The sequence below is a fragment of the Cydia splendana genome, chromosome 9 (assembly GCF_910591565.1).
Source record: "Cydia splendana chromosome 9, ilCydSple1.2, whole genome shotgun sequence".
Lineage (NCBI taxonomy): Eukaryota > Metazoa > Arthropoda > Insecta > Lepidoptera > Tortricidae > Cydia > Cydia splendana.
The window spans coordinates 3373680-3400692 of NC_085968.1; the positions used below are offsets into that span (position 1 = coordinate 3373680).

At 37.4% G+C, this 27013-nt stretch overlaps 1 protein-coding gene across 1 annotated transcript in view; it reads left to right on the forward strand.

The window, feature by feature from the left end:
* The window catches only part of LOC134793869 (uncharacterized), a 67823-nt gene extending 48425 nt beyond the window's left edge, over nucleotides 1–19398 (forward strand). The window contains exons 8-14 of the mRNA XM_063765583.1: nucleotides 3607–3619; nucleotides 9005–9101; nucleotides 13704–13894; nucleotides 15702–15839; nucleotides 16620–16725; nucleotides 17287–17423; nucleotides 19120–19398. Coding sequence (XP_063621653.1) covers nucleotides 3607–3619; nucleotides 9005–9101; nucleotides 13704–13894; nucleotides 15702–15839; nucleotides 16620–16725; nucleotides 17287–17423; nucleotides 19120–19383 — 946 coding nt within the window. The 3' untranslated portion in view covers nucleotides 19384–19398. The remainder of the gene's footprint in view (nucleotides 1–3606; nucleotides 3620–9004; nucleotides 9102–13703; nucleotides 13895–15701; nucleotides 15840–16619; nucleotides 16726–17286; nucleotides 17424–19119) is intronic.
* The last annotated feature ends 7615 nt before the right edge of the window (nucleotides 19399–27013 follow it).

The following is a 27013-nucleotide window of genomic DNA, read 5'->3' on the forward strand; positions in this document are numbered from 1 at the left end:
AATTTTATCTTGTGATGTTTGAAATATATGCTAAGTTTAAGTGTAAGTATATTCTTAGTTTAATTTTCTTTTACTATCAACGATTTGCTCAATTTATATATGACATCGAAATTATTTATTTAAAAATTGTGTTGTCTTATTTGTTAAAAAATATAATTAAAGACGAAATATTATACAGGCTGATTCATGAGACGTGAGCAGGACTAATCCTGCATACTCAGTAACTGATAATTTTATTGATCAATCACTGTGTTTAGGCAAAACAACCACACTTTTTCCTATTTTTAACTTTTTCGTGAGGGCAAATTTAATTCTCTACAGTCATGATCACCCTACAAGACCTAATTAATAAACATAAAACCTCTTTAACCGCAATGACAGCATTTTGATTACGAAGAAAATAAACTGTCAAACTTGAGTGAGATACGAGTTTTCAAAAGTAACCAGACCGTGATGACAGTGATTTCATTCAATTTGACACAGAATATCGGTACCTAGTTTAGTATTCTAATTTTAGGATGACCATGCATGTCGTAAATAAATTAATAACTTTTTTTTCAACACTACTAGAAAATTAACATTAACCTCACTAATACTGATACGAAGCAGTTGCTTATAATTTACGAAATGAGCAGTGTTAGTCCTGCTCACGTCTCCTGAATCACCCTGTATTTTGAATTTGAACAAATTATAAAAACACAATGCGCAGTTTTTGTAAAATATACTTATTATACGTATTACCTACTAGTATTTTTTGTATGACAAGAAAGCCATTTTAACGGAGACACAGAACTATTTGTAATTTTCCAATCCTACCATCGTGTTTTACGTTATAACTTTTATAAGTCGCATTTATATTTATAGAGTCGGACCGAGATAACTTTGCACAGGCTTTATATAAGTGCGACTATATGAGTACTAATAGGACTTAGATAAATGATGCCAAATTGATTCAAACGATGTTTGTATCTTTATTCCGTATCATTGTATTCGTTTGGTTACAGTAATGCTTAAAAATGTCAGAAAACGAAACGTAATTTGTTCAAACGTACGTCGATACCAATAAAATAGGAAACGGTGAATAAATAATTATCAATTGTTTTTGTGTTTTTCATTGTCACCGTTAACGTCGGGCAACGGTCGATAAATTACTACTTTTATTCATTTCGACATCGGGACCTTTTCACCCTTTATGGAATATTCTAATTGTGGTCTTATTTTTGAACGGCTTCTTACGTAATGAATACAATAGATAATCTGTATCTATTGGAAATTTCACTAGTGGCGTGACGTGACGTACGCCCTTGCGTTAAGTCTAATTTCATGGGTCAAACAGATCACTGTGTTATGTCTTTCCTGTAGACATACACAAGAGTTAAGGGCTGTAAAGGTTAATTTTCTTTTTTAACCCTTATCCACGTGAAAAGGTCCTCCTTTTATTTAGAGAACTATGATAAAATCATTGCTTACATGTCCACAAGCTGTTAACTATTGCCCACAGGAGAGAAAAATGTACTGTTTGCGCGAACACGCTAGTTTTCTCTCCTGTGGGCAATAGTTAACAGCTTGTGGGCATGTAAGCAATGATTTTATCATAGTTCTCTAAATAAAAGGAGGACCTTTTCACGTGGATAAGGGTTAAAAAAGAAAATTAACCTTTACAGCCCTTAACTCTTGTGTATGTCTACAGGAAAGACATAACACAGTGATCTGTTTGACCCTTATATGGGATTTTGAGTTTTTAAAACGTCACGCTTGGCGCGCTGTTCAAAATCTCATACAAAATGAGACGACGCAAACGCGTACAGGCACCTGCAATAATATGTTACTCTTCAAAGGCCGCAAATAGCAACTGTAAGGTGTATAGACAATGTATATTAGACAGCTGTTTAGTGCTCACTTAAAGTATTCGTTTAATTTTTACAAGACTGTTCATTCAATTAATAGGTCATTGACCGTCTGGGCCTTTAGGTTTTAAATAAATAAGACTTAAATATCTGCCTACTAAGTAGTGTACTGTCACCTGCAATAATATGTTGCTCTTCGAAGGCCGCGAAAATATCTGACACGCTCTTATTCTTATGGCTCTACAAATAAGATCGTGTCAAATATTTATTTTGCGGCCTTCCTTGTGTACCATATTATTGCAGGCGGCTTAGCACGGTCGCGTTTTTATCCCTTGTCACCATGCCTGTCACGTTCTAACAAGTATGTAAGTGCGAAAGGGACGCGCATAGTGATAGTCGATAAAAATGGAACCGTGCTGAGCCCGCAGGTAACTGTAGGTGACCTACCTACGTCACGTAACCCTATCGAATGAAATTTGCACTAGGAGTTTATGATAACTTTCGGCGCGATTCGAGAAATGATTTAGAGATTCACTAGATATGAAATAGTAAAGATATGTGACGTTTCACGGCAAAAGGTACCCTTGCCCCGGCTGAATATTGAAGCGGCGTTAATAATAGCGTAAGCGCCAGCCGTCATAAGGTACCTTTTGCCGTGGAACGTCAAATATCTTTACTATTTCATATCTAGTGAATCTCTAAATCATTTCCCGAATCGCGCCGTTTTACTTGTTTTAAGAGCTACTATTTAAGTTTCCACTTGGTCTTCTTCTATGCTGAAGCATCAATATTTTTCCTCGCTTTTGGGTCATCCGTATCATATTCATCGACATCGATTTCTCTGCTTTTTACATCGACGAAGCTTTGTAGAGTCATTTATTATTTTATTTGCTAATTTCGTCAAGTAGGAGTAGAAGGGTAACTTTAGATAATGAAAACAATAGGTACCTATTTATAGAATACGACTGTCTGCTGGAAATCCTTTCAATTGTTCACTGTAATTGCGTAAATTCAAATTTAAACTATGTTTTGGCTAACAACTTAACGTGCTGTGATTTTTGAGTAGATTTTTAGTAGTATTTTTAAGTAACACCTATTTATCGAACGGCATTAGACTAATATTATTAGTCCACAAACTGTCAAATCGTATGGATTTCCATGACAACACACTGTTAATATTAGCCTAATATGGGCCCATTTCTCGAACGATATTAGACTAATATTATTAGTCCACGAACTGTCAAATCGTATCAGTTGCCATGACAACACACTAATAATATTAGACTAATATCGTTCGAGAAATGGGCGCATGGTTCGAGAAATGGGCCCCCTGGACTTCTAGGAACCCCATCACGGCGGTACCCATTCCAATTTTTTTTGGCTTTTATGCGTGGTGAATCTTGAACTAACGTCTTAAATTTCAACTTTTGATATTAATTCATAGTTAAATTACTTGTCCAAAAAACCCTTTATCTCAAATTACTCTCTTTAATTAAATGTGGACACATCGATAAAGTTCGGAAAAAAGTTATTTTGGCGTATGCCTGCTGAATAATTAATAGATAATACGTAAGTAATTAATTATAATTATGTCAACTTCTAGTACTAAACTGCCTATTTACCTTACACGGGCGTAAAGTATCCTATAGCTGTTACTGTAAAATTCAGTTCTTAATGGAAACACGTTTTCCCTAGTTAAAACTAGTTTTCCATATCGCCACAATGAACACGCTTTTTCTCTATAGTTCATTTTTTTTAGCATTAGAAATAAGGTAAACAATCTTGATGTGTCTTTTAATTAAAAAACACATTTTAAAAATAAGTTACGGCAAATATGTAACAATGATGAATCTAATACGATCATTTATGTTCTTCTGCTTTCATAAGTAATAGTTATTGATTTTTAAAAAGCGTTTTTCAATTAAAAGACATGTTAAGATCGCTTACCTTCTTTCAAGTTCTTTCTAATGCTAAAAAAAACGAACTATAATTTAAACTACCTAGTTTTCGCCGAGGTACTTGCGAAACTGGATTTTTTTGTCAAAACTAATAGTTTTTGCAAAGTGCCTTGGTGAGAGTAGTTTTGACACAATAATTAAAAGCTTTTTTTCTAAATTAACATTATAAAATACCAACATAAAGTCGGCTCTGGCGCTGTTTGGTCGATGTCAACCTAACACGCTGTAGACCGGGGTGACTTTGGAAAATTTGGGGTTACTTTGATAGATTTAAAACGGCCATAGAATTACCATTATTCATTATTTACAGAAAATGTTCCTGTAACTAGTTAGATTACTATATATTCATATTTACCTACTGTAAAAAATCTCGCATAAATATATATTAAATATGGCTTAAAAACTAGAATTTTAAAGTCGCCCCTGCATTTGAAAGCCACCCCGTCCTACCGTACTTCTCCTCCGCGTAGGGCCACGGCGGAAAGAATCTCGGAGCACTCCCCGTGATACATGCGATATTGCAATTGCTATTAAAGCAACTTTAATAGCTTTTGCTATATCGCATAGTCTAATTTGGTCTAATAAAACATGGTCTTCTCTTCCCAGAGTGACACAAGCCTACGTCACAATAACATTGCCACTTTGTATAGCGCTATCGCATATTATCATATAGCGCTGTCGCATGATGACGTAGGCTTGTATCAGTCAGGTGACCTAGAAAAGACGGGAAGAGAGTACCAGGCGGAGTATATTATTATGGGAGTGCTCCTATACTATTTGTATTCCTATTTGCGTTATTTGACATATTATGACTGACGTTTATAGAGATGTAACTAACCGATTACGATTGGATGGCACCTAGACTGAGGTATCGAATTGTGACGTATAATGATTTTTTATTTGAGATTTAAATAAAGCTAGAATTATATGGTTTGCCCGCAAGGTAATGCATTTAATACACCGACCGAGTAGGTCACACCTATCGTCAAAATCGAAACTAACTGGGGATTAAAGTTTATTTATGTTACTTCTGTGTCAAATTTGTTGTCTGTGTCAAGTTTAATTATCCACCTTTTTCTTATTTGGTATAAAAACACATGTTCCTTTTCATATCGATTTACTTAGACGACCGATTCATAACGGTGGTGCCCGGCCAACCCTAAATTAAAAAAAAGACGTAGAACGTAAACGTTCGCAGTGCAATTGTCTTCCTTTGTAATTTCCATGTGCAAGAGATTTTACGTTGTATTGCTGTTGTGAGTGACATGTGTCAAATAACGCAAATAGGAATGCAAATAGTATAGGAATTGTTCGGATTAATCCCTGCCACTTCTTTCCGCCTGTTCGCCAACAAAGCACAACGTTTGCTAAGATATATTAAATTATTATATAGATTATATAGATATATTAAATTAAATGAATATGAATATGAATATGAAATATGAATATATTTTTACGTTGAACAGAATTAATGAATGTAGGTACCTACAGTCAATCAAATCAGACCCAATATGATAATAATAATAAATATAGCGAAGAGTCTCGACCAACACCTAGAGAGACTCTCGCTGGGTGGTTGGATCAAGGGTCAGATGCAGAAGGCGGTAATTTTGGACACGGCGCGTATAGTACGTCGGTTCCTCACTCTGCGGCCCTGACCACCGGCAGCTTGGGCCCTGCCCCGCTGCCGGCGGCACCCTAGGTTAGGTTTTTTATAATGTGTTTATATGTATTTTTTATTGTTTTGTAAGTGTTTTTATATTTTACTTTTATATTCATATTATAAAAATACCTAACTTAAGACGAAAAATAAATAAAGAGTATAATAAATATAAAAATGTTGTAATCACCAAATGCTCAAAAACGTGCCTTCGTATTTAAAAACCTTTCCAAGAATACATTTTAAATATTAAATTTAATATACCTAGTTTTTTAACCGACTTCAATTTCATAAAAGGAGGAGGTTCTGTATTCGGTTGTGGCTATCTTTTTTTTTTCTATGTACGTTCACCGATTACTCCGACATCCGTAGTCCGATTTGAGTACTTAATTCTTTTTTTGATTGAAAGGAGCTATCTCCAAGTTGGTCCCATATTAATTTGGTTCTGTTCTGATGATGGGATCCATGAGGAATTGAGGGAACTCCTCAATTTTTAAAGGCACATGCATGGTGATTTGGGTGTTTTCTTAAGCAACTCGAGCATTTTCTCTCGAAAACCACCAATTTGATGAAGTAGACCTGATGATGATGATTGTTTTGATGATAATGATGATGATTTTTAATGTACCTAGTATGTTCAGCGATTACTCCGGCACCTGTGATCCGATTTAAGTCATTCTTTTTTTGTTTGGAAGAAGTTACCTCCAAGGTGTTTCCGTATTATTTTTGGTTCTGGTCTGATGATGGAATCCATGAGGCATTGAGGGAACTCCTCAATTTTTAAAGGCACGTGTAAAGTAATTTCGGTGTTTTCTAAAGTAACTCGAGCATTTGCTTCCGAAAACCACCAATTGGATGTAGTGCAACTGTTGCCTTACCATGAGTTTGTCACTCCCCTCGATCAGTAGCCTTACCACGAGTTTGACATTGACATATTCGCTAACGTCTTCGTAACTTACTTTTTATGCGTCTCGCTTGTTAAGGGGTCAGGAATTAAGGGGTCGGAGAATGGCGGTTGAAGGGTTGCTGGTTTAGGGTCGAGGGGTTCCTGGATCAGGGGTTGATGCGCTGTGAGGTTGAGTGATCGGGGGGTTGAGTGATTGGGTCAGTGGCGGGGCGGAGGATGGATTTAGTGTAGTGACAGGAATTATAATTACCCAGACGGACTAGATAAAATTCCTGACTACATATTTAATTATTTATTAAAGTAATAGCTACACGAATTTAGTGTTAAACATGATCTTGTTTTTCACTCATGCGTCGCGCTCTTAACAATGCGTTATCCTCGTGCCGCCCAAGAAAAAAAAACGCAAGATCAGCTAAACGCCCAGTGTGCAATATAATAGCCATAATATTTCGAAGACGTAACTGCCCGCGCACTTCAAACATTTTTTTTTAAATAAATAACTCAAGCAGGTTTTTTTTTTGGCTATATTTGTGAATAAAAATGAATACATTAAACTGAATTTCACCTTCGTATCTTTTGTTAATTTAAATGAAAATTGGGCTTTAAAACTGACATCTGATAAACTTTTATGTGCAATGTATTGTACACTGCGCGTTTAGCTCTGAATTTAATTTCTAAAGTCTGGGCAGTTATGCTGAGTGTCACTCTGTACAATGTATTGCACATTGGGCGGCACGAGGTTAAAACTAAAAATGTAAAAAATAAAATCTTTTTACAAAAAAAAGAAAACCGACTTCAAGAAGGATGAAATAAAATATTATCCTTTTTTAAGTCTATGCGTTACCAACTGATATGTTTGAAGTCGGTGCCAAGCCAAATAGTAACAATACCAGTCAAAAATAATCAGCTTTATGGCTATAAATCCCATTAGAACTGTACTAATAACTATTATAGATGTGTACCTAAGTAATTCTGTCTGCCTCTTTGTCGCCTTTTCATGGCTAAACAACCGCTTTAGGTGAAATTTGGCAAGAAGGTAACATCCTTGAATTGTTTTATATTTTGAAATGCAGTCCTCTGGATAAGGAACGGGAAATAACTCAGTCCGAATCCCACACTTGCGTGCTATAGACTGTTCGAGCATTAGTAAGAAATGCTTTTTAAAAGATACGACGGCAAAAAAATGCATTGGATTTACACTAATGTGCCGACAAACATGGTTCGGGCTGCGCCAAGAAGGTTTGATCGTGTGTTCTGAGGTGTGTACTTAGATACAGTCATTGTCAATGATAAGTTTACACTTTTGCACCTTACTCCTTTCCGCTGGATGCGGGTGGCGCAAGACTGGTCATTGGGGGAGGCCTATGTCCAGCAGTGGATGTCCTCTGGCTAATATGATGATGTTGACGATGATGACCTTACTCCTTTGTAATAAGGCGAAAAGTGTAAACATATTTTTTCATCACACTTGCTCGGAAAAGATGTATTTACACGTAGGGCTTGCGGGCGGGAAATTGAATTTTTCGCCCTAGGGCGGAAAAAATCTTTTCCGAGCAAGTGTGATGAAAAACACTTATTTACACGTAGGGCTTGCGGGCGGGAAATTGAAATTTTCGCCCTAGGGCGGAAAAGTGTTTTATACAGAAGTTTGTTTTTATTAATTCTCCTTTTTTTCCTTACAAGTGTGATGAAAAACATTGTGTGTGCCACGGGCGGTAAAGAAATTCCGAACTCGTGAACATTTTAAGCCCTCGCTTCGCGTCGGGCTTAAAATTGACACTCGTTCGTAATTTCTTATTTCCCGCCCTTAATACACAATGTACTATTAACGTCGACTGTACCTACAGAAAGTACGTTCATTGTCGTCGTGTAAGGCAATCCAACGTAGGTACATCCTTATCGAAACGCACCAAAAATCATGGTATGCTTCAAAATTTGGCTTGGCACCGACTTCAAACATATCAGTTGGTAACGCATAGACTTAAAAAAGGATAATATTTTATATTTTTGAAGTCGGTTTTCTTTTTTTGTAAAAAGTTTTTATATGGTAGTCCTTTATATTGCGATGTGTCATTGCGAATGCCGAGTTAGCTTGATATCACTATTATAATTTCTTTAAAGAAGGTGAAGGTTTCAGCAAGGTGAAGAACGTTTATATCCACGTATTGGATTACAACACTTTTGTCGCATTACTAGGTACAATGCTAATGAAATCGTTGCATATATAGGGTAAAGGATGACTCACGTTAGACCGGGCCGGGTCAGGGCCGGAGCTTCCGGCGCCTCGTTGTCTATGGAAAGCATCACGTGATCACCGGTCATCTGCTGTAGTAAAATAAGCGCAGGAAGATCCGGCCCGGAGCTTCGTTTTCGATGGAAAGCATCGTTAGGCAATTTCATAGAAAGCTCCTATGACGATTTTAAATCGAATATCGGTATTAAATGTCTATTGCACAACAATAAGTTTCTTTAAAACACAAACTACACGTTTTAAAAAAACGCATTGTCAACTAAATGTAATGCAAATTAAATCATTGCTCCATTCAATCAAGCTTGGTGTAAGTTCAGTGTGATTATAGTTTTCGAGCCGCTCGGGCCGTGATGCAAGGTAACCGCTAGTGGTTAGTAGTAGAATCTTCACGGTGAACGCACGCGCAGGTTGTGTAGAATGGCGCTGATATTGAAAGCGGCTTGGCAGGGATATAGATATGTGTTTGAGGAGCTTACTGGTAAGTTTTGATCTATTTAAACTTGGTTGATATCTGGGTGATACACATTTTTTTTGAAGACTTGTTCGCTTTCCTGTAGACATCGCAAAAAGGGAACCTAAAGCAATTTTTTACGCGGCACCTTTACAGGCGGGATACATTTTTTCAGTCAGTACTTGAGACTCAAATAAGAAAAACGGGATATCCATGTACCAGAGTCGTCAACTTAGATTGTATTGTCCACAGAAGTGACCTTTTTCTAAAATGTGTTTGACCCATTTAAGACCGAAATTATTACAATTAAGTATTAAAATTGCAAACTGTTATAAATGGAATCTTTCGCTTGCTCGGATATCAATTACCTACACGAAGTATTAGCACGAGGGGCTCGTAACAACATCTTAACAACATCTTTGCTCTCTTGTTAAACAAGTAACTATTACATTGTAGATCAGTTCTGTGGTATGTACAAAAGGATGATTGGGTAGTAAATTGGATAATTGAACTGTAATTTTAGTATATGTGGGATAATATATGTAAACCATCTTAGCCTACGCTCGCGTTTTAACCGGCATCTTTAATTGTAGGTAGTTTATGTGAGTGCTACATAAAGAAGGGCATTAAAATACGAGTGTGGCTTTATGAAATGAGCTAGAAGCGAGTTTTATAAAAACATCACGCGAGGGTTTTAATGGCTAATTATGTACAGTTACATATACTTATCGCACATATTATATACTCTCTATGATGTGTTTAAGAACCGCATGTTACGACCGCCATTGCGGCACTAAAATAAAATATCTTTTATGAATATTCAAAATACAAATATCGCGCTAATATTGCACCATATTAGGCTAGGAGGATATATAATCAAACGGAGTAGCCATTAACAGGTGTTCCCCTCTGCCGAAACTCTATGACCAATGGTCATACGCATTGTATGGACTGACGTGACGTTTATCTGACATGTCTACTTTTACGTTACGTATACATTTGACGTGCCTCTGCCCCGCAAAAATCGGCAGAATGTTTTGTACAGAAAATTACAGACAAAAGGCGTCTCTATATGGTTACATCCTCCAAGATATTAAGTATAGTATATTTGGAATTTAGACAATTTTATGAAGAATGATTAGAGTCGATGTCAGATGTAAGATATTTACAGTTTAAATAAGAATAAATGAAAGCAGATTATTCGCTTTTAATAAATGTTCTTTACTTCAAATCAAGAATGAGTCACATTTGTTAAAATGATTTAGAAATTGCTTATTATCGGGTTAATTAAGGTACGTTTTTGCACCCCAAAAACCGGGTTTTGATCATCATGTGATGCGAGAGGTATAATTTTATCCTCCTAAGGCCATACAAATGAAAAATGCAAAATTTGCCACAGAAATTTTAACCTACTTGGGACTTTGTTTTATAAGGTAGTGATAATGTTAATATCCAGAGAGGAAAATTAGAACTACGTTTGTATGGAGAAGTGGTCGTCCTCTTTTCTATTATCTCTCTCATTATTTTACCACTGCCAGAAAGAGACAGAAACTGTCATTAGCACGCGGTCACGTACAAGTGAGACTATCCGTAATGAGAGGAATCGCAACGGTAAATTGACATTTGCGGTGTTTATTGAGTACGCCGCAATGTTTTGCTGCCCCACTTTGAAAAACAACCGTACTTACTAGGGAATGCAAATCGGTTATTTTCGGTTATTTTTTGTATGGAAATTATCGGTTATTAACAGAAACCGCGGTTATTTCCATACAAAAAATAACCGATTTGCATTCCCTAGTACTTACTTACTTACTCCGTTGGCTCAGCGACCCAAAATGAGACTTGGCCTCCGACACAAGACAGCGCCACTTTTCTCGGTCCTGTGCGACCTCTCGCCAATTGCTGACTCGATTCAATTCGCGCAGGTCCGCCTCCACCATGTCGCACCAGCGATATCTGGGGCGTCCGATAGGACGTCTTCCTGCTGGACGGCCCAGGTATGCTCTTTTCACGTTCCGATCTTCATCCATTCTCTCAAGGTGGCCCAACCAACGGAGTCTGTGAGCTTTAGTCTCTCCCATGATGTTAGGTTCAGCCACTAGGTTTTCGATTTCACGGTTCGTAAGGACTGACCAGCTTCCGTCCGGTCTTTTTTTTGAGCCCAGTATCTTAACAACAACAACCGTAAGTGTTAGAAAATCTGCCGGCCTAGCCAAGGTTACAATAGCTATCGCTTCGACAACGAAACGCTTTGTGTCTCTCTATCACTCTTCCATATTAGTGCGACAGTGACAGTGCGTTTCGATCGCTACAGAGCGTAAGCGATTGGCATGTTAGCTACGCGGCCAGCTTATTACGCAAATGTAAACGATTTAATGATTTTCCTAATATCACCAATTGCCTGGGTTCTATGTTTTTAGGGTTCCGTACCTCAAAAGGAAAAAACGGAACCCTTATAGGATCACTCGTGCGTCTGTCTGTCTGTCTGTCCGACCCCCCTCCCCTCTTTATCTCAGAAACTACTGGGTCAAAAATATTGCAAAAAATACACAATATAGTCCTTTACTATATACCTACTATATATGTCAGGAAAACCTATTAGAAATGTGCAGTCAAGCGTGAGTCGGACTTAATTACTTAGTTTTTGATCCGACTCCTAGGGGATTTTCAAAGACATTTAACTATCGTTCCACATAAAAAATACATTGCTAAAAATTGAGTAATGTACGGAACCCTTGGAATGCGGGTCCGACTCGCACTTGACCGTTTTTTTTAATTAGGATAGAGTTTTCCAAAAAAATGTCAGCTTACTGAATCTAAGGCTTGATAATTACCTATAGGTCTACTTCATAATACAAATTTATTTCATAATTAAAATAACACATAAACTAAACATAAAACTAAATAATTAAAAACGAAATTGGTTCGCATAAAGGTAACATTCGGATGTCAACTGCAGCTACATTACTGTAGCGGCGTCGCTGTTGCCGCCGCTGTATCTGTCAACATAAATTGAGTGACATCTAGCATCGAGTAGCGGAATTATCAGCACTGCTACATGACAATAGATGTTCCGCGGTTGTCGCGACGACCGAAAAGTCTAATGCTTAACAATTTTCAGCTAATATTATAACCAGATTAGCTGGAACTTTTAATATTAGTTGTCAAATCGTTGTTCAAAACAATTTTCGTTAGTCGCGACACTAGAGAATTATAGTATGAAGTAGCGGTACTGATAATTCCGCCACTCGATGCTAGTCGACTGCGAAAATAATAGTCGTTTTGATATCAAAACGACACTCTATTCTTACTATATTTCTCTATGCTATAACGTTCATTCCGTCACTCATTTTACAAAGGAAAGCAATGCAGCCGCTGTAGTCGCATTAGAAACGTAACCTTTACATTCCTGGCTACGCACGTAAACTGATTGGAATATAGATAGGCCTGCAGCGGTAGGCAGAGACCACGGATTTCAACTTGCTACGATCCTGACATACCTCTTTCGCTTCACTTTCACAACATTCCTCATACACGCTCGCCGTAGGATGCTCTTGACCTGGCCTTTCTTCAGGATCTTTTGGACTCATTTTATTAAGGAATGTAATGTAGCTGCAGTTAAGAAGAAGAAGAAGAAAAATAAATCCATTTATTTATGACAAACAAACACAGATAACAAAACCATGTTGACAAATATACAGTGTATATTTGTCAACATGTTTATATGTAGTTGACATCCAAATGCCACCTTAATAACGCTGTAGTCGCATTAGAAACGTAACCTTTACATTCCTGGCTACGCACGTAAACTGATTGGAATATAACAACAGCCACACGTAGCCATTTATTCAATTAACTATGATAATGAGCCACATTTAAAACACCACTCGTGGAGGTTAATCGTCCTACGAAGGGGTCATACGTATATTACAAAAAAAAAGACGTAAATGCATACATTTTTAACGGCGAATACGCTTATCATGTAAGTTTCTAAATAATTGCAGTATCATGCTTATAACATGAGAAATACCTAAGGTGCTAACAGGTCTTAACTGACCATTGGTGGATTTTATTTCTTTGAAATAAGGTTTACAAATTGTCCTTTACCAGTTTGCCAGTTAACAGTTAAGAGTGTAGAAATAATTCCTGGGGGCCTAGACAGAATGTCAGCCGTTTGCACCGTAGCGAACGCAACGGTAATAATATAACGGCACTCTTCCATATAAGTGCGACAGAGAGACAAAGGACCATGGGCAACTTTGTATGGAGCCTGAACCCAACGCCTACAGAAATGACAGTAAGGTCATTAGATAGGTATTTCTATGTACTTCATTTTGTTCTATGGGCACCAAGCGGAATTCCATTGCAGAACCTAGGCAATAGAGTTCACCGCCGGGCGAGCGCGGCAAATCATTCGGTGTGCTCGCCCGGCGGTGCGCGAACATCTACTCTGCAGCAATTAAGCAGCCGCTTGGTGCCCATAGAACTAAATGAAGTACAGAGTAATACCTCTGTTGGTTTTGGGACCATTTTGACGCATAGTCCTTTGCTACAGTAAAAAGTCCTAATAGTGTAGTAGAGATTTGTATGTTCAAAATAGTCCTGCTATTTTTTTTTCATTAATTTCAGACCCAAGAACGAACTCATGGTTCCTCTGCGCCAGGCCCTACCAGGGTCTAACACTGCTCGGCCTGTATCTCATGTTCGTACTCAAATGGGGCCCGGCCTATATGAAGAACCGGCCAGCTTATAACCTGGAAAAGGTCCTTATCGTGTACAATGCATTACAAGTGTTGATATGTGCACGGATATTTATAGGGGTAAGTTAATAAAACTTTATTTTCAAAGCCACAAACATTATTGGTAGGTACATTCAACGTGGTCTTTCACTATCGGCCTCATCTCAAAACTCAAAGTCGCTCAACGAGCTATGGAGAGGGCTATGCTCGGAGTGTCTCTGCGTGATCGAATCAGAAATGAGGAGATCCGTAGACAAACTAAAGTCACCGACATAGCCCACCGGATTAGCAAGCTGAAGTGGCAATGGGCATGCCATATTGCACGCAGAGAAGATGGCCGATGGGGTCGAAAAGTGCTCGAGTGGAGACCACGGACTAGCAAGCGCAGTGTAGGACGTCCACCCACAAGTGGACAGACGACCTTGTTAAGGCCGCCGGAAGTCGCTGGATGCGGGTCGCTTCCAACCGGTACGAATGGAGGTCCAAGGGGGAGGCCTATGTTCAGCAGTGGACGTCTTATGTCTGAGATGATGATGATGATGATGAGGTACATTCAAAGTCAATCTTAAAATCTACTTAACAATTTACATACACCCTAAAATAAATGTCCCAACTTAAAATCTAAACACATTACTGATATACCATCCTACTTACACTATCATGGCTCCTCTACACGATGGGCCAGCGCCGGCCACTCCAAGGGACGCAGCCATGCGGTAGAATGAGATAGCAATTACACTTGCTCCCTCTAACGCATAAATGCGTCCCTTGGAGTGGCCGGCGCTGGCCCATCGTGTAGAGGAGCCATCAGCCCCATTCCGACCCCCACCCAGCCCAAAAGTGCCAAAGATACTAGCGGCATTACCGCGCTGGATAGGAAGCGATAGCGATAGGTAAGTTAATTAAATGTTTATCTGTAGTATTAAAAGTAATACTTAGAGTTAGACTAGGATAAGTTTCCAACGATTTTGATAGCACACGCAGTCCAAGTGTTATTTTAAACGTCAAACTTCTATGAAATTATGAAATTATGACGTATAAATAAGACTTGCACTGCGTATGCTATCAAAATCTTTGCAGGCTTTTGTTGGTCTAACTCTACCTATATTATGTTTAAAAACTGTAGCCCGTTTTGTGTATTTCCGTATAGAAATTCAGAATTAAAAAAATATATATTACTAATCTTCCAAATTAGCTTTGTGTTACCTGCTGAACATTCGCTTGGCACCTAATCAAAATGGGTTCAGTAGTTTTGACGCTACATTGGAACACACGTAAGCCTTAAAGGATATATGACTCACTAGACCGGGCTGTGCCCGGGACGAGGCGTCCGGCATGTCATGTTCTATGACGGCCGATCGGTGATCACGTGGTGCTTTCTATAGAAAACGTAGCGCCGGAAGCTCCGGCCCGGCCCCGGCCCGGTCTAGCGTGAGTCATCCTTATACCACGTATTTAGCTTAAAAGTACATAGTTCACTTCTCTTCCAGTTGAGTCAATAGTTCAATACGGCTTGTTCAAAAACAGAAATACAAAAATTGTCTCTTCTATATCGAAAAAACTCTTCTGGTCTCTTGAGCCCACTTTCTTGAGTCCTAATTCACAACCTAGTTTTCGATTGTACGAAAATAGACATTTGTATAAAGTTTTAGTAAAACTATCAAAATCTCTCAATTTTTATGTAGCCCAAACTATAAGTGAATACCTATAAAATAATATATAATTTAAGCCTAATCCTAAAAGAAGAAGAAAAGTACCTACGCCAATTCTCGGGATTAGTTTCCAAGCGGACCTCAGGCTCCTATAAGCCGTGGTAAAAAGCCGGGATAATGCGAGGAAGATGATGATGATATAATTTTAGGCTAATTAAGAAATTAATTATTTCCAGTCCCTAATCTACGCCTGGGCGTTCGACTACAAATGGCTATGTGAGCCTGTGGACTTCTCACCAGACGAGAAGGCGATGCGTGTAGCCCGATACGTGTACTACTACTTCCTTGTCAAGATTCTCGACCTGGCGGACACTGTAAGTTTTCAGCCTTAGGGTTTACAACTCAGGGGTCGGCTAATTTTTGAAATGATGATGATGATTATGTCCTCCTAGACGCCGTCGACGGCAACAGGATAACAGAAAAGCTAATTTAAAAGGGTCTTTATTAACTACTAGACTAGCGATAGCGACCTGCCCCGGCTTAGCTCGGGTTACACAAAACCTTAACAAAGGATACGCCTAAACCTTCCTCAAGAATCACTATTGATATGTGAAAACCGCATGAAAACCCGTTCAGTAGTTTTCGAGTTTATCGCGAACATACACACAGACAGACGCGGCGGGAGACTTTGTTTTATAAGGTGTAGTGATTACGTGCATGGGCGCGAGTTACCTATCCCCACGTGAACTGCAAGTTCCTGCTTCGCACAGCTAATCTGTGTAATGAACCCTCTCGGCCCGATTCGAACTTTAAGATACGTCAAATATTACGAATAGATACAAAAACGTCACAATTGACACTGACATATCTAATCCATATTTTATCTAGTCGTAATATTTGACGTGTCTTAAAGTTTGAATCGGACCGACTGTCCTTGTCGCCTGCGCTATTTCCGGACTGATACGACCTTCAAAACTTCTTGAAAAGACCACACTCCCAAGCGTTTGTAGCTATTAGAAAGATAATGATATTGGAATATTACGCTCCGCAGCTAAAAATTTCTGATTTGACTCGTTTGCTATGCCAAATTGGCCTCTATAGCGATATTTACGCTTAGAGGGTACACGGGTTATTAAAGTTTGGTATTTTTTCAGGTATTCTTCGTACTCCGTAAGAAGAATAGCCACGTGTCCTTCTTACACGTCTACCATCACACCGGCATGGTTATGTTGACGTGGGGCGCTGCTACATACTTCCCAGGTATTTTTTAATAGTTTTGTAGTCGTTTTTTGTTATTTAATAAATGCTGGGCATAAGCTTGTTCGCCTTTCCGTCTCAAGTCACATTTAAGTGCATGCTCCTACCAGCTGCTAAAGAGCACAGATCAGTGTATATTGTCCATACCAAATACCAATACCAATCAATTTTAAGGGACTTGTGCATTAATGTAATGTAATCATTTAATATGTGAGTTAGGTTAGGTAGTTGCTTTTCGGTGAAGGTACATCGTGAGGAAACAACCGCAATGTTCTCCAATTGTTTTCTTAAGGATGACTCACGTTAGAGCGGGTCGTGTCCAGGCCGGAGCTTCCGCAGCGTTCTTTTATATGACATGACAGGCGATCACGTAATGCTTTCCACAGAAAACGATGACACGGCCCGGTCTAACGTGAGTCATCCTTTACTCTTTTTGGTAATTCTGGGGAATATACCTAAGAGCAAAGACGTTTCAAACAGTTATAGACATTCACGTTTAATATTGAATTTGATTGCAGAAGAAAAAGTACAAAATGCATAAATATTTTACTTCTTCAATTTCAGGAGGCCACGGAACCTTAATTGGGGTGATCAACTCGTTTGTCCATGTGATCATGTACGGGTACTATCTCCTGACCGTGGCCGTGCCGAGCATGAAGGAATCCATGTGGTGGAAGAAATACATCACGCAGTTGCAAATTGTAAATATCATCATATTATCATATTAGTCTTTTAAATCATTAATTTCAGGAGGCCACAGCACCCTCATTGGGGTGATAAGCTCATTCGTCCACATGATCATGTACGGGTAAGTACTAGAGACCGCAGTCGTTGACCGTGGTCGTGCCGAGCATGAAGGAATCCATGTGGTGGAAGAAATACATCACGCAGTTGCAAATTGTAAGTACCCGAAGATCGATTTGTCGCTGATTCTACGAGGCCACGGTACTTGATCGGGGTGATTAACTCATTTGTACACGTCATCATGTACAGTTGCCATCAGATATATCGGAGCGGCCAAGTTGTTCACAATATCTGAACAAGCACTCTAATGCCTTGGCAATAGAGGCTTGCTCAGAATTTATGAGCACCTTGGCAGCTCCGATATCTGATGACGCCTGTACAGGTACTATCTCCTGAGCGTGGCCACTTGTAAAGTGAACATTGATTAGTTGATAGAATTGACTGGGAAAAACAATAACGGGTACGTTTTTACCCGATGATTATAATTTCTTCACGCCACTGTTCGGAAATGTGGCAATAGATGGTCTAAAACCAAGCTGGAAAGTAGGCAATAGCTGTAGCACCTGAACCACCACTACTACAATGTTTCATTGTTATCATCATCTGTCATTGGTGACGGTTCGCTACAGCAATGAGTATCATTTAAAACATAAAAATGAATCAAAAGTCTTTTTTGGCGCAACTTTTTCCTTCAAAAATAAAATTAGGTTACTTATAGGACCAATTTCTTGTTTAAAAAAAAGAAATGTCAAAACCATTCAGTTCATTTTTTTAACAATTATCCATTCAGTTCACGCTTAAGGCGTTTTTTACTTTTGTAGCTGTTTGTGTTTTTTTTAGCAAAAACGCTTCTAAGTTTGGAATCGGTTTGGAGCAAATAACAGAAAAACGCCTCTTAAAAGTGATAAAAAAAGTAAAAAAGGCGGGATCTGAAAATACTTACTGAATTGGATAGTGTAAATTGTGGTTGACTAAAAAATACAAGAAACACGTATGTACGCTCGCTATAAAAATGAGTTCTTCTAGTGAAGAAAATTATATTCTTACGCTCACGCCTACTGAAATTCAAGAGACAGCACAGGCAGTGGCTAGTAATTTGCTACCAGAGAAATCGCGGATTAGTACTTATAGTTATACAAATGTTTTCTTATTTCCTCGCAGTAGTCGTGAAAAGCACTTATGTAATGCCTCGGCCGGAAACGCTAAAGATGGACTCGTATTATTTGAGGGCCTCCACTAACGTGTCGGCCTTCAAACGCACTCGTCCATCTTTTAGCGGTTTTCCGTCCTCTCCTACAATGTACTATAGCATGTCATGAAATAATTTCTGTCGTGTCTTCCAACGGGTTTATTATCCACAACCTCATCCTCCTTTTTGAAAACTATTGAATAATGTAGCCATGTTATAAAAATAAATAGTTTGACACCTCCGATACGAAAATTGGACCAAAAAGTAGGACATAAAACCGTAGTTGAGTTCAAGTTTACTAAATGTCTTGCTCGTTTGCTTTGCGAAAACTACGTTGAGATCAGTTTTGGGCCAAGTGTCAATCAGAAGACCTATCTCCAGTGTCCATAATCCTTGGTGATAGGAGCAACTTCTTTTTTCTGTCTGTGTATAATTCAGTAACACAGCATATTTTTTATTTGCAGTTGCAGTTCCTAATAATCGTAATTCACATGGCGACCCTGGTCTGGAAGACTGATTGTGCCTACCCCCGCTGGATAGCAGCCGTTTTTCTACCCCAGAATCTTTTCATGCTCATACTGTTCATAGACTTTTATATAAAAGCCTACATAAAACCTAAGAAGGCCAAACTAAACGGTCTGCAAAATGGTCACAATGGTCTTCAGAATCGGCACAGTAATGGTCATCTTAAAAATGCGAAAAATGGTGTTCATAAAAAGATGGAGTAGATTTTATTAACTTTATATCTTAGAATAATTTAGTTAAACACCTACTTCCTGTATTTTTTTTTAAATTATAGTTATAGCTACGTAGTTAAAGTTAGACCAAGATAAGTCTGCAACGATTTTGATAGCACACGCAGTACAAATAGATAGAGCATAGAAGTTTGACATTTAAAATAACACTTACACTACGTGTACTATAAAAATCATTGCAGACTTTTCTTGGTCCAGCTCTACCCTTTACCAACTTTCATGTTGAATAATAGCGAATTCATGATGCCGTTACAGGCACCACTCACGTTGCAACAAATCGCATGCGACTTTAACCCTTTCGCCGCGATTGACTTGATATGAAGTCCGAACATTTCGTGCCCCACACGCCACGACTTGATATCAAGTCGTAGTTTTGGTCAGGTTTGTACATTTTTGACATGGCGCTGATGACACTTTATTACTTCATTGACGTGGCGGCGAAAAGGTTAAGATAATTGCTGGCTAAGTAAGCGCAACGAATTCAGTACCTACTTCGATTAAATCCCGCAATGTAACGCAAATCGCATGCAATTATTGGATTTATTGGTGATGTCTGTGGAGGCCATAAGTCAATTTTGAGACCTGCTGATATGATACTGTATGTGCTAGAAACGTTAAAGTTCGTATAAGAATGCTCATAGAGAGGAAATATTGTTATTAAATACAAGTGATTCATTTGTATTTAAAAACAATAATTATTGCCTATTAGAAAAATATAAAGTATTTATGTACCTCAATAAATCAATAGTAAAAATAACGAAACGCATTATTATTTCAATTTAGTTTATATTTAAGCTTTCAAATAATAAGAAAATACGGTGTTCTTTATTTTCTGTTAGTATTAAGGTTAGATGGGATAAGAGAAACAACGGGGCAAGATAAACATAAGGAATCCTCATACTGTTTCTCTTGCCCCGAGCAAAAATAAACTATGTTTGTCCCCACCTGACCTTAAACAATATTTGACAGTTAATTAGGTACCAATGGTACCTAATAGATGTAAGTATTGTTTTAATTCCCTTTGTATCATTATTAATATTATATTTTACAGTACATCTGGTGCTTCATTACGACACCATGTGCTATAACAAGCACATTACGTAACTAAGTCGATTTAAAGGGTCATATGTACCTACTGTAAAACCTTGTGCGAATAAATACCTAATTCGAAATTCGCCACCAGGTGCTCAGCTAGTTTCCTGTTTTTCGCACATGTATTGTAAATAATTATTCTCTTTATTTATTTTTCATCTCAAGTTAGGTTATTTATAAGTAAATAATTCTTTATTTATTTTCCTTCATAAGTTAGGCTCTTTATAACATGAATATAAAAGTAAAATACAAAAACACATAAAAAAAACATATAAACACATTATAAAAAACCTAACCTAGATTGCCGCCGGCAGCGGGGCTTGGCCCAAGCTGCCGGTGGTCAGGGCCGCAGAGTGAGGAACCGACGTACTAAGTAGTAAATAATTATTATTACAATGGACAGAAATACAATATACTTTTATATCACTGAATTTAATTTATAGTGGTCAGTTAATTATATTTATTAACAGTTAGAGCGGTTTCGCACTACGTCGCATCCGAATCCGATCCGAACCCGTGAAAATATGGTCCGTAGTAGCCGTAGAACTATTTGGTTCAGGCGGAGTATGTCACTTTCTTAGGACGTCACATTCTGAGGACGTCACATTCTGAGTTCGTCACTTTCTGAGTACGTCACTTTATGAGAACGCCACTTTCTGAGGACGTCACTTTCTGAGTTCGTCACTTTCTGAGTATGTCACTTTCTGAGAACGCCACTTTCTGAGTACGTCACTTTCTGAGGACGTCACTTTCTGAGTTCGTCACTTTCTGAGTACGTCACTTTCTGAGAACGCCACTTTCTGAGTACGTCACTTTCTGAGGACGTCACTTTCTGAGAAAGCCACTTTCTGAGGACGTCACTTTCTGAGTACGTCACGTTTTTTAGCATAGGTACGATTTAACAGTATAATATACCTGCACGAAAAATGTATACTGCCAGGAACCAGATAAGCTGTTCGACAATACGGTCGTTTTTATATCCTACATACCAATACCAATCTCTGTTTGCCTTACGCCTGACTGGTAGAGAATTCCATTGGGCAGAGCAGAACGTCATATGTTTCGTGTAATAAAGTGAAAATAGAGAAATAAATAATAAAAAAACAATCTAATTATGTTTAAATCAGATTATTTAATTCAGAATACTTAGAAACTACAAGCACCAAAACATTTCGCCACAGATTGGAGGTTAGGCCGGCAACAGCTTTGATTCAATACACATAAATGTTTCTCACAGTAGGAACCATGATTTTATCATTCGCCGCTGTGATTAGCTGGTGAAGGTATCACGGCAAGCTCGCTGACACCAGTAGAAGGACATTCCCACATATTTACATTTAAACGGACTGCCGCTCCTTTCGTGACAACATATTCTTCAGCATACCGCGTCTTCTGTCATGTCTCCATGAACTCAAACGTCTTTTTTTCTGATGATAGTATAAAATTTGGATATCTGCGTATAAAATCAGCTCTTGCAGTTTGTTTCAGACAATATTTCTTCTCGTGTCACCTGTGGAGAATAGGCGTCAAAGGATTTTTTCTTTGCGTTGTCGAATTTCATAGTTCTCATGTTCTGCATATAATAATGTAATTTATTTGTTTGTTTTCTTCCTATATAGGTTAATATTTGGTTGATGACTATATTGCGATTTGAGTTTTTGTCATAATCTACATAAAATATAATCAGAATTTGAAAGCAGAACGTCACACCGTCATAACACCGTCATTTACAATGTCATTTACTACTTCTGGCTGAAATTATATAGAGTGGTAATAATAGACACATATTTTTTTTGTAGGTAAGTATATTATATTGTATACAGGGTGTTTGGTACATCGTTTGCTAAATTAAAACGGCTTATTATTAACCGGGCAACTAAAATATTAAACAGGAACTTTCATTGGGCATATAATAATATAATTTTGACGACCGGTCTGGCCTAGTGGGTAGTGAGCCTGCCTATGAAGCCGATGGTCCCGGATTCGAATCCTGGTAAGGGCATTTATTTGTATGATGATACAGATATTTGTTCCTGAGTCATGGTTGTTTTCTCTATGTATTTAAGTATTTATATATTATATATATCGTTGTCTGAGTACCCACAACACAAGCCTTCTTGAGCTTACCGTGGGGCTTAGTCAATTTGTGTAAGAATGTCCCTATAATATTTATTATTTATTATTTATTTGGCTGTGCATTAATATTTTAGCGCCAAAAAAATATTAGCCTCAAATATAAGCATCATATTATTAAAAAAACTGGCAGCAAAATCTAGCCACCCAAAAAAATTATAGGGAACTTAAAGTGATAGGTTGGCGACTAAAATAATAAATTGGCAACTAATATTGTAAAGCGATCATAAAATTTAGTTGTCATCTAGTTGTTCACACCTAAGTAATCAACTATAGTCATAACTGAGCATGTCGTTTCAGCGAAGTAGTACTTTAACAAGAAAGCAGTTAAATTTAATGAATATTGGTCACTTTTTACACAAAACACCTCAAATTAATTTACCAATACGTAATGGTCACTATACAGTATAGTTGAAATCTCTTATCATTAAACGCCTAATGGCCATTATACCATTAGATCTTTAAATTTTTAATTACTAATTTCAATAGTGACCACTGTGTTCTACTAGAGTCAACAGATAGGTGCGACGACGAGCAAAGCAAGGAGGAGCGTGTTAGGTTGACCGTGTAATGACCAAACAAAATATTTTAAAAAAACTTCATTTGTGAATTAATAGATTAGATAGCCGTTTTCTTTTTAAAATGTGTTTCATAAATGGTCTGCAATATAATAATTCAGTTGCCAAATAAATACTTGGTACCTGCCTAAACATAATCAAAAGCTGTAACGGCATTAAAATACAACTCATATTGATTTATTTAAAGGTTCCGTTTTTGTTGCCAAATAATTAATTTTAGTACCCATTTCAATTTTTACAAACTAGGTACCCAAATTCGATTAATTAGTTGACCGGTTAAATACGTGCCAATTAAAACGGCAGATAGGCTGAGTCATTTGCTATCTTCCCAGGCCTAGAAATTTTTAATTTTGCGCACGTTTTTTTTTCAGCACTATGCCAGTTTTTCGTATATTACAAATTTTTACTTGCGCAGTAGTAAAAAAAACCATGGCTAATTTCTAGGCATGAGTAGATAACAAATGACTCAACCTATCTGCCGTTTTAATTTGCCAAACGATGTACCAAACACCCTGTATTTATAGTTAGTGATTTTTATTTTATTTCTAGTTTTAATTAAAATTTACTTTATTATAAAAAAATAAATTAAAACAATAATTTTAAATTTAATTTGTAAATATACAGTACCGTAAAACGGGGTCAACAGAAATCGCGGGGTGAATAGAGAAATTTTGAACTTTTTCTTTCAAGTTGTTATATTTAAAAACGTGCATCTCTAAAATTAGATTTTTCTGGAATGCGTATATAGTAGACTATTTATTCTCTACATTGATACCAAAAGAACTTAATCAAACTGCCTAAAAGTTAGATTTTTTTGACTCTAAAGTAAGGTCTCGCCGAGGTAAGAAATGAAGCCTGTCCGAACTTTGTTCTAGCGGTAAATGTTTTGACATTAACTAAGTAAAAGTTAGTTAACCTGGTAATATAGTATTTGTAGTACCTAAATAATAAATAATTTCACAAATGTTCTCTATAATTAAGCATTTTTTTTGCAAAAAACGAATAACAAGCAATTTTACGTGAGAACGGGGTCAGTGGATACGCATATGGGGTGAATAGTTACGCCATAGGGGGTGATTAGATACAAAAAACCTTGGGGGTTAAAAGACACGAAAAAATAATTTTGTGTCAAATAGCTGTTTAACAGATATATATACCATTTGCCAATAGAGTTTCAACATAATAATGACCAAATTCGATGCCTATGACAACTAAAACTTAATATTTCTATTCACCCCTTTCTTGTGTCTATCGACCCCGTTTTAAGGATATGGAGAAAATTGGTAGTTTTCTTTGATTTTCTCTGAGTTGGGTAGGTAAAAAAATATTTTACGAATACAAAATTGAACAACTAACCAAGACTCAAAAAATGATATCAAAATTTTTACTTTTATTATTTGGATTATTGGCGTCTTTGTCTTGAAGTTGAAAATCGTGTCTTTTCACCCCGTTTTACGGTACTTGAAAGTCACATATTTTAATATGAATTTAAATATTTACCTACTAGTTATGGTGGTATTAACTACTCTATACAGGGTGGTACAAACCTCGATGTCCAAAATTTCTTTTTAGTTTCTTCACTACTTGGGCTATCAGATTACTTATTTGGGAACTTTCCACCTCGATTCCTTTGACCGGCGACTCTGTCAAATTATGACTGTTGTCACTTTTTTTTACCTTTAAAAAAACGTTTCTAAAATAACCAAAAGTCCTTGAACTCGCTTTTTTTTTATTAGGTAAAATCTAAACTTGACCTGCTTGAACGTAAAACTTTGACTTTTTAACCGACTTCAATTTCATAGAAGGAGGAGGTTCTGTATTCGGTTGTGGCTATGTTTTTTTTTATGTCTTTTTTTTCCAACTCGCAGCCAAGTGAGGATGCTGATTTTTTTTAGCAACTGCGTCGTTTGTAAAGGATTATGTTAAAAAAAAAAAAAAACAAAAAAGTTCAATAGTTTCTTTAAATAAATTAATCGGTTCACCCCGGAATTTCTTAACAAACGTTAAAAGTTAAAAAATTCATAACTCGAAAACTACGAAAAATCGGCTAACATACATAGGGTATATTCTAATAGCCAGCTAATAGCCCACGGATAGGGGAGCAGAATAGGGGATATTACTGCAATGTTCTGCCGCCAGAGTGCAGTACTCTAGTAAATTCATAGACTAACTTATACATACTCTGTGCCTTAAACTGTTTTTTGACAAGTTTTCACAGACAATAAAATATGACATTGATGCATCAAGGCGGTTTGTTAACAAGGGCCTACCGGTAAACGCGAATATCGAAATTTAGTTATCTGCCTCTTTATCGCTCAAATATGCAAGAGTGATAGAGAGGCAGAAACCGAACTTTCGATTGTCGTGTTTCACGGTAGGTCATGTGATTGACGTAGTGACGCATGATGTGTCATTGATGTTTGTTTACTGTATGTGCTAGTTGTGCCACCTACTCAAAGCTTTGCCTAATATTCCCTATTGAGGAACCTAAAAAAATTTTTGGACATCGTGGTTTAGACCACCCTGTTTAGTTTGAGTGTTGGATTGCAACTAAATCAGTACGACGCTGTCATTTTCTATTACGCGATTACGTCCGATTTTACCCGAAAAACGAAGTTCATTCTGAGTGTTAACGGACTGTAAGTATAGTTGGTCAAACCAATTTGTCATTAAATAAGAACAATAAAAACTACACTCATCCTTTTCTTTTGGGTGCTAGTACTAGTGTAAGACAAGGATAGTATGTTTATCTCTGTCTATGTTTGAAATGAGACAGTCCTTTGACAAACTATATAACCTTTTTGTAGTTTCGCATTTGAAATAGAAAAAAAATCAGCGATGTCAAATCGGTGACATGATAGATTTTTATTGTCAGGCTAAAAGTACAATGTAATATTAATTTAAAAATTCATCGTGTAACCTATATAGGAAAAAAGAAACAAATAAATTACATTAAATATATGCAGAACATGAGAACTATGAGAGTATGGATTACTCCATACGCAGAAGTGATTGATGGCTGAACATATTCTGAAATTCTCGGCAACGCTATGAAGAAAAAATCCTTTGACGCCTATTCTCCACAGGTGACGCGAGAAGAAATATTGTCTGAAACAAAACTGCAAGAGCTGATTTTATACGCAGATATCCAAAATTTACACTATCGTCAGAAAAAAAGACGTGTGAGTTTATGGAGACATGACAGAAGACGCGGTATGCCGAAGAATATGTTGTCACGAAAGGAGCGGCAGTCCGTTTAAATGTAAATACGTGGGAATGTCCTTCTACTGGTGTCAGCGAGCTTGCCGTGATACCTTCACCAGCTAATCACAGCGGCGAATGATAAAATCATGGTTGCTACTGTGCGAAACATTTATTTGTATTGAATCGAAGCTGTTGCCGGCCTAACTCCAATCTGTGGCTAACATGTTTTGGTGCTTGTAGTTTCTAAGTATTCTGAATTAAATAATCTGATTTAAACATAATTAGATTGTTTTTTTATTATTTATTTCTTTATTTTCACTTTATTGCACGAAACATAGGACGTTTTGCCAAATGGAATTCTCTAGGCGTAAGGCAAACAGAGATTGGTATTGGTATGTAGGATATAAAAGCGACCGTATGTCGAACAGCTTATCTGGTTGCTGGCAGTATACATTTTTCGTGCAGGTATATTATACTGTTAAATCGTACCTATGCTAAAAAACGTGACGTACTCAGAAAGTGACGTACTCAGAAAGTGGCGTTCTCAGAAAGTGACGTACTCAGAAAGTGACGAACTCAGAAAGTGACGTCGTCAG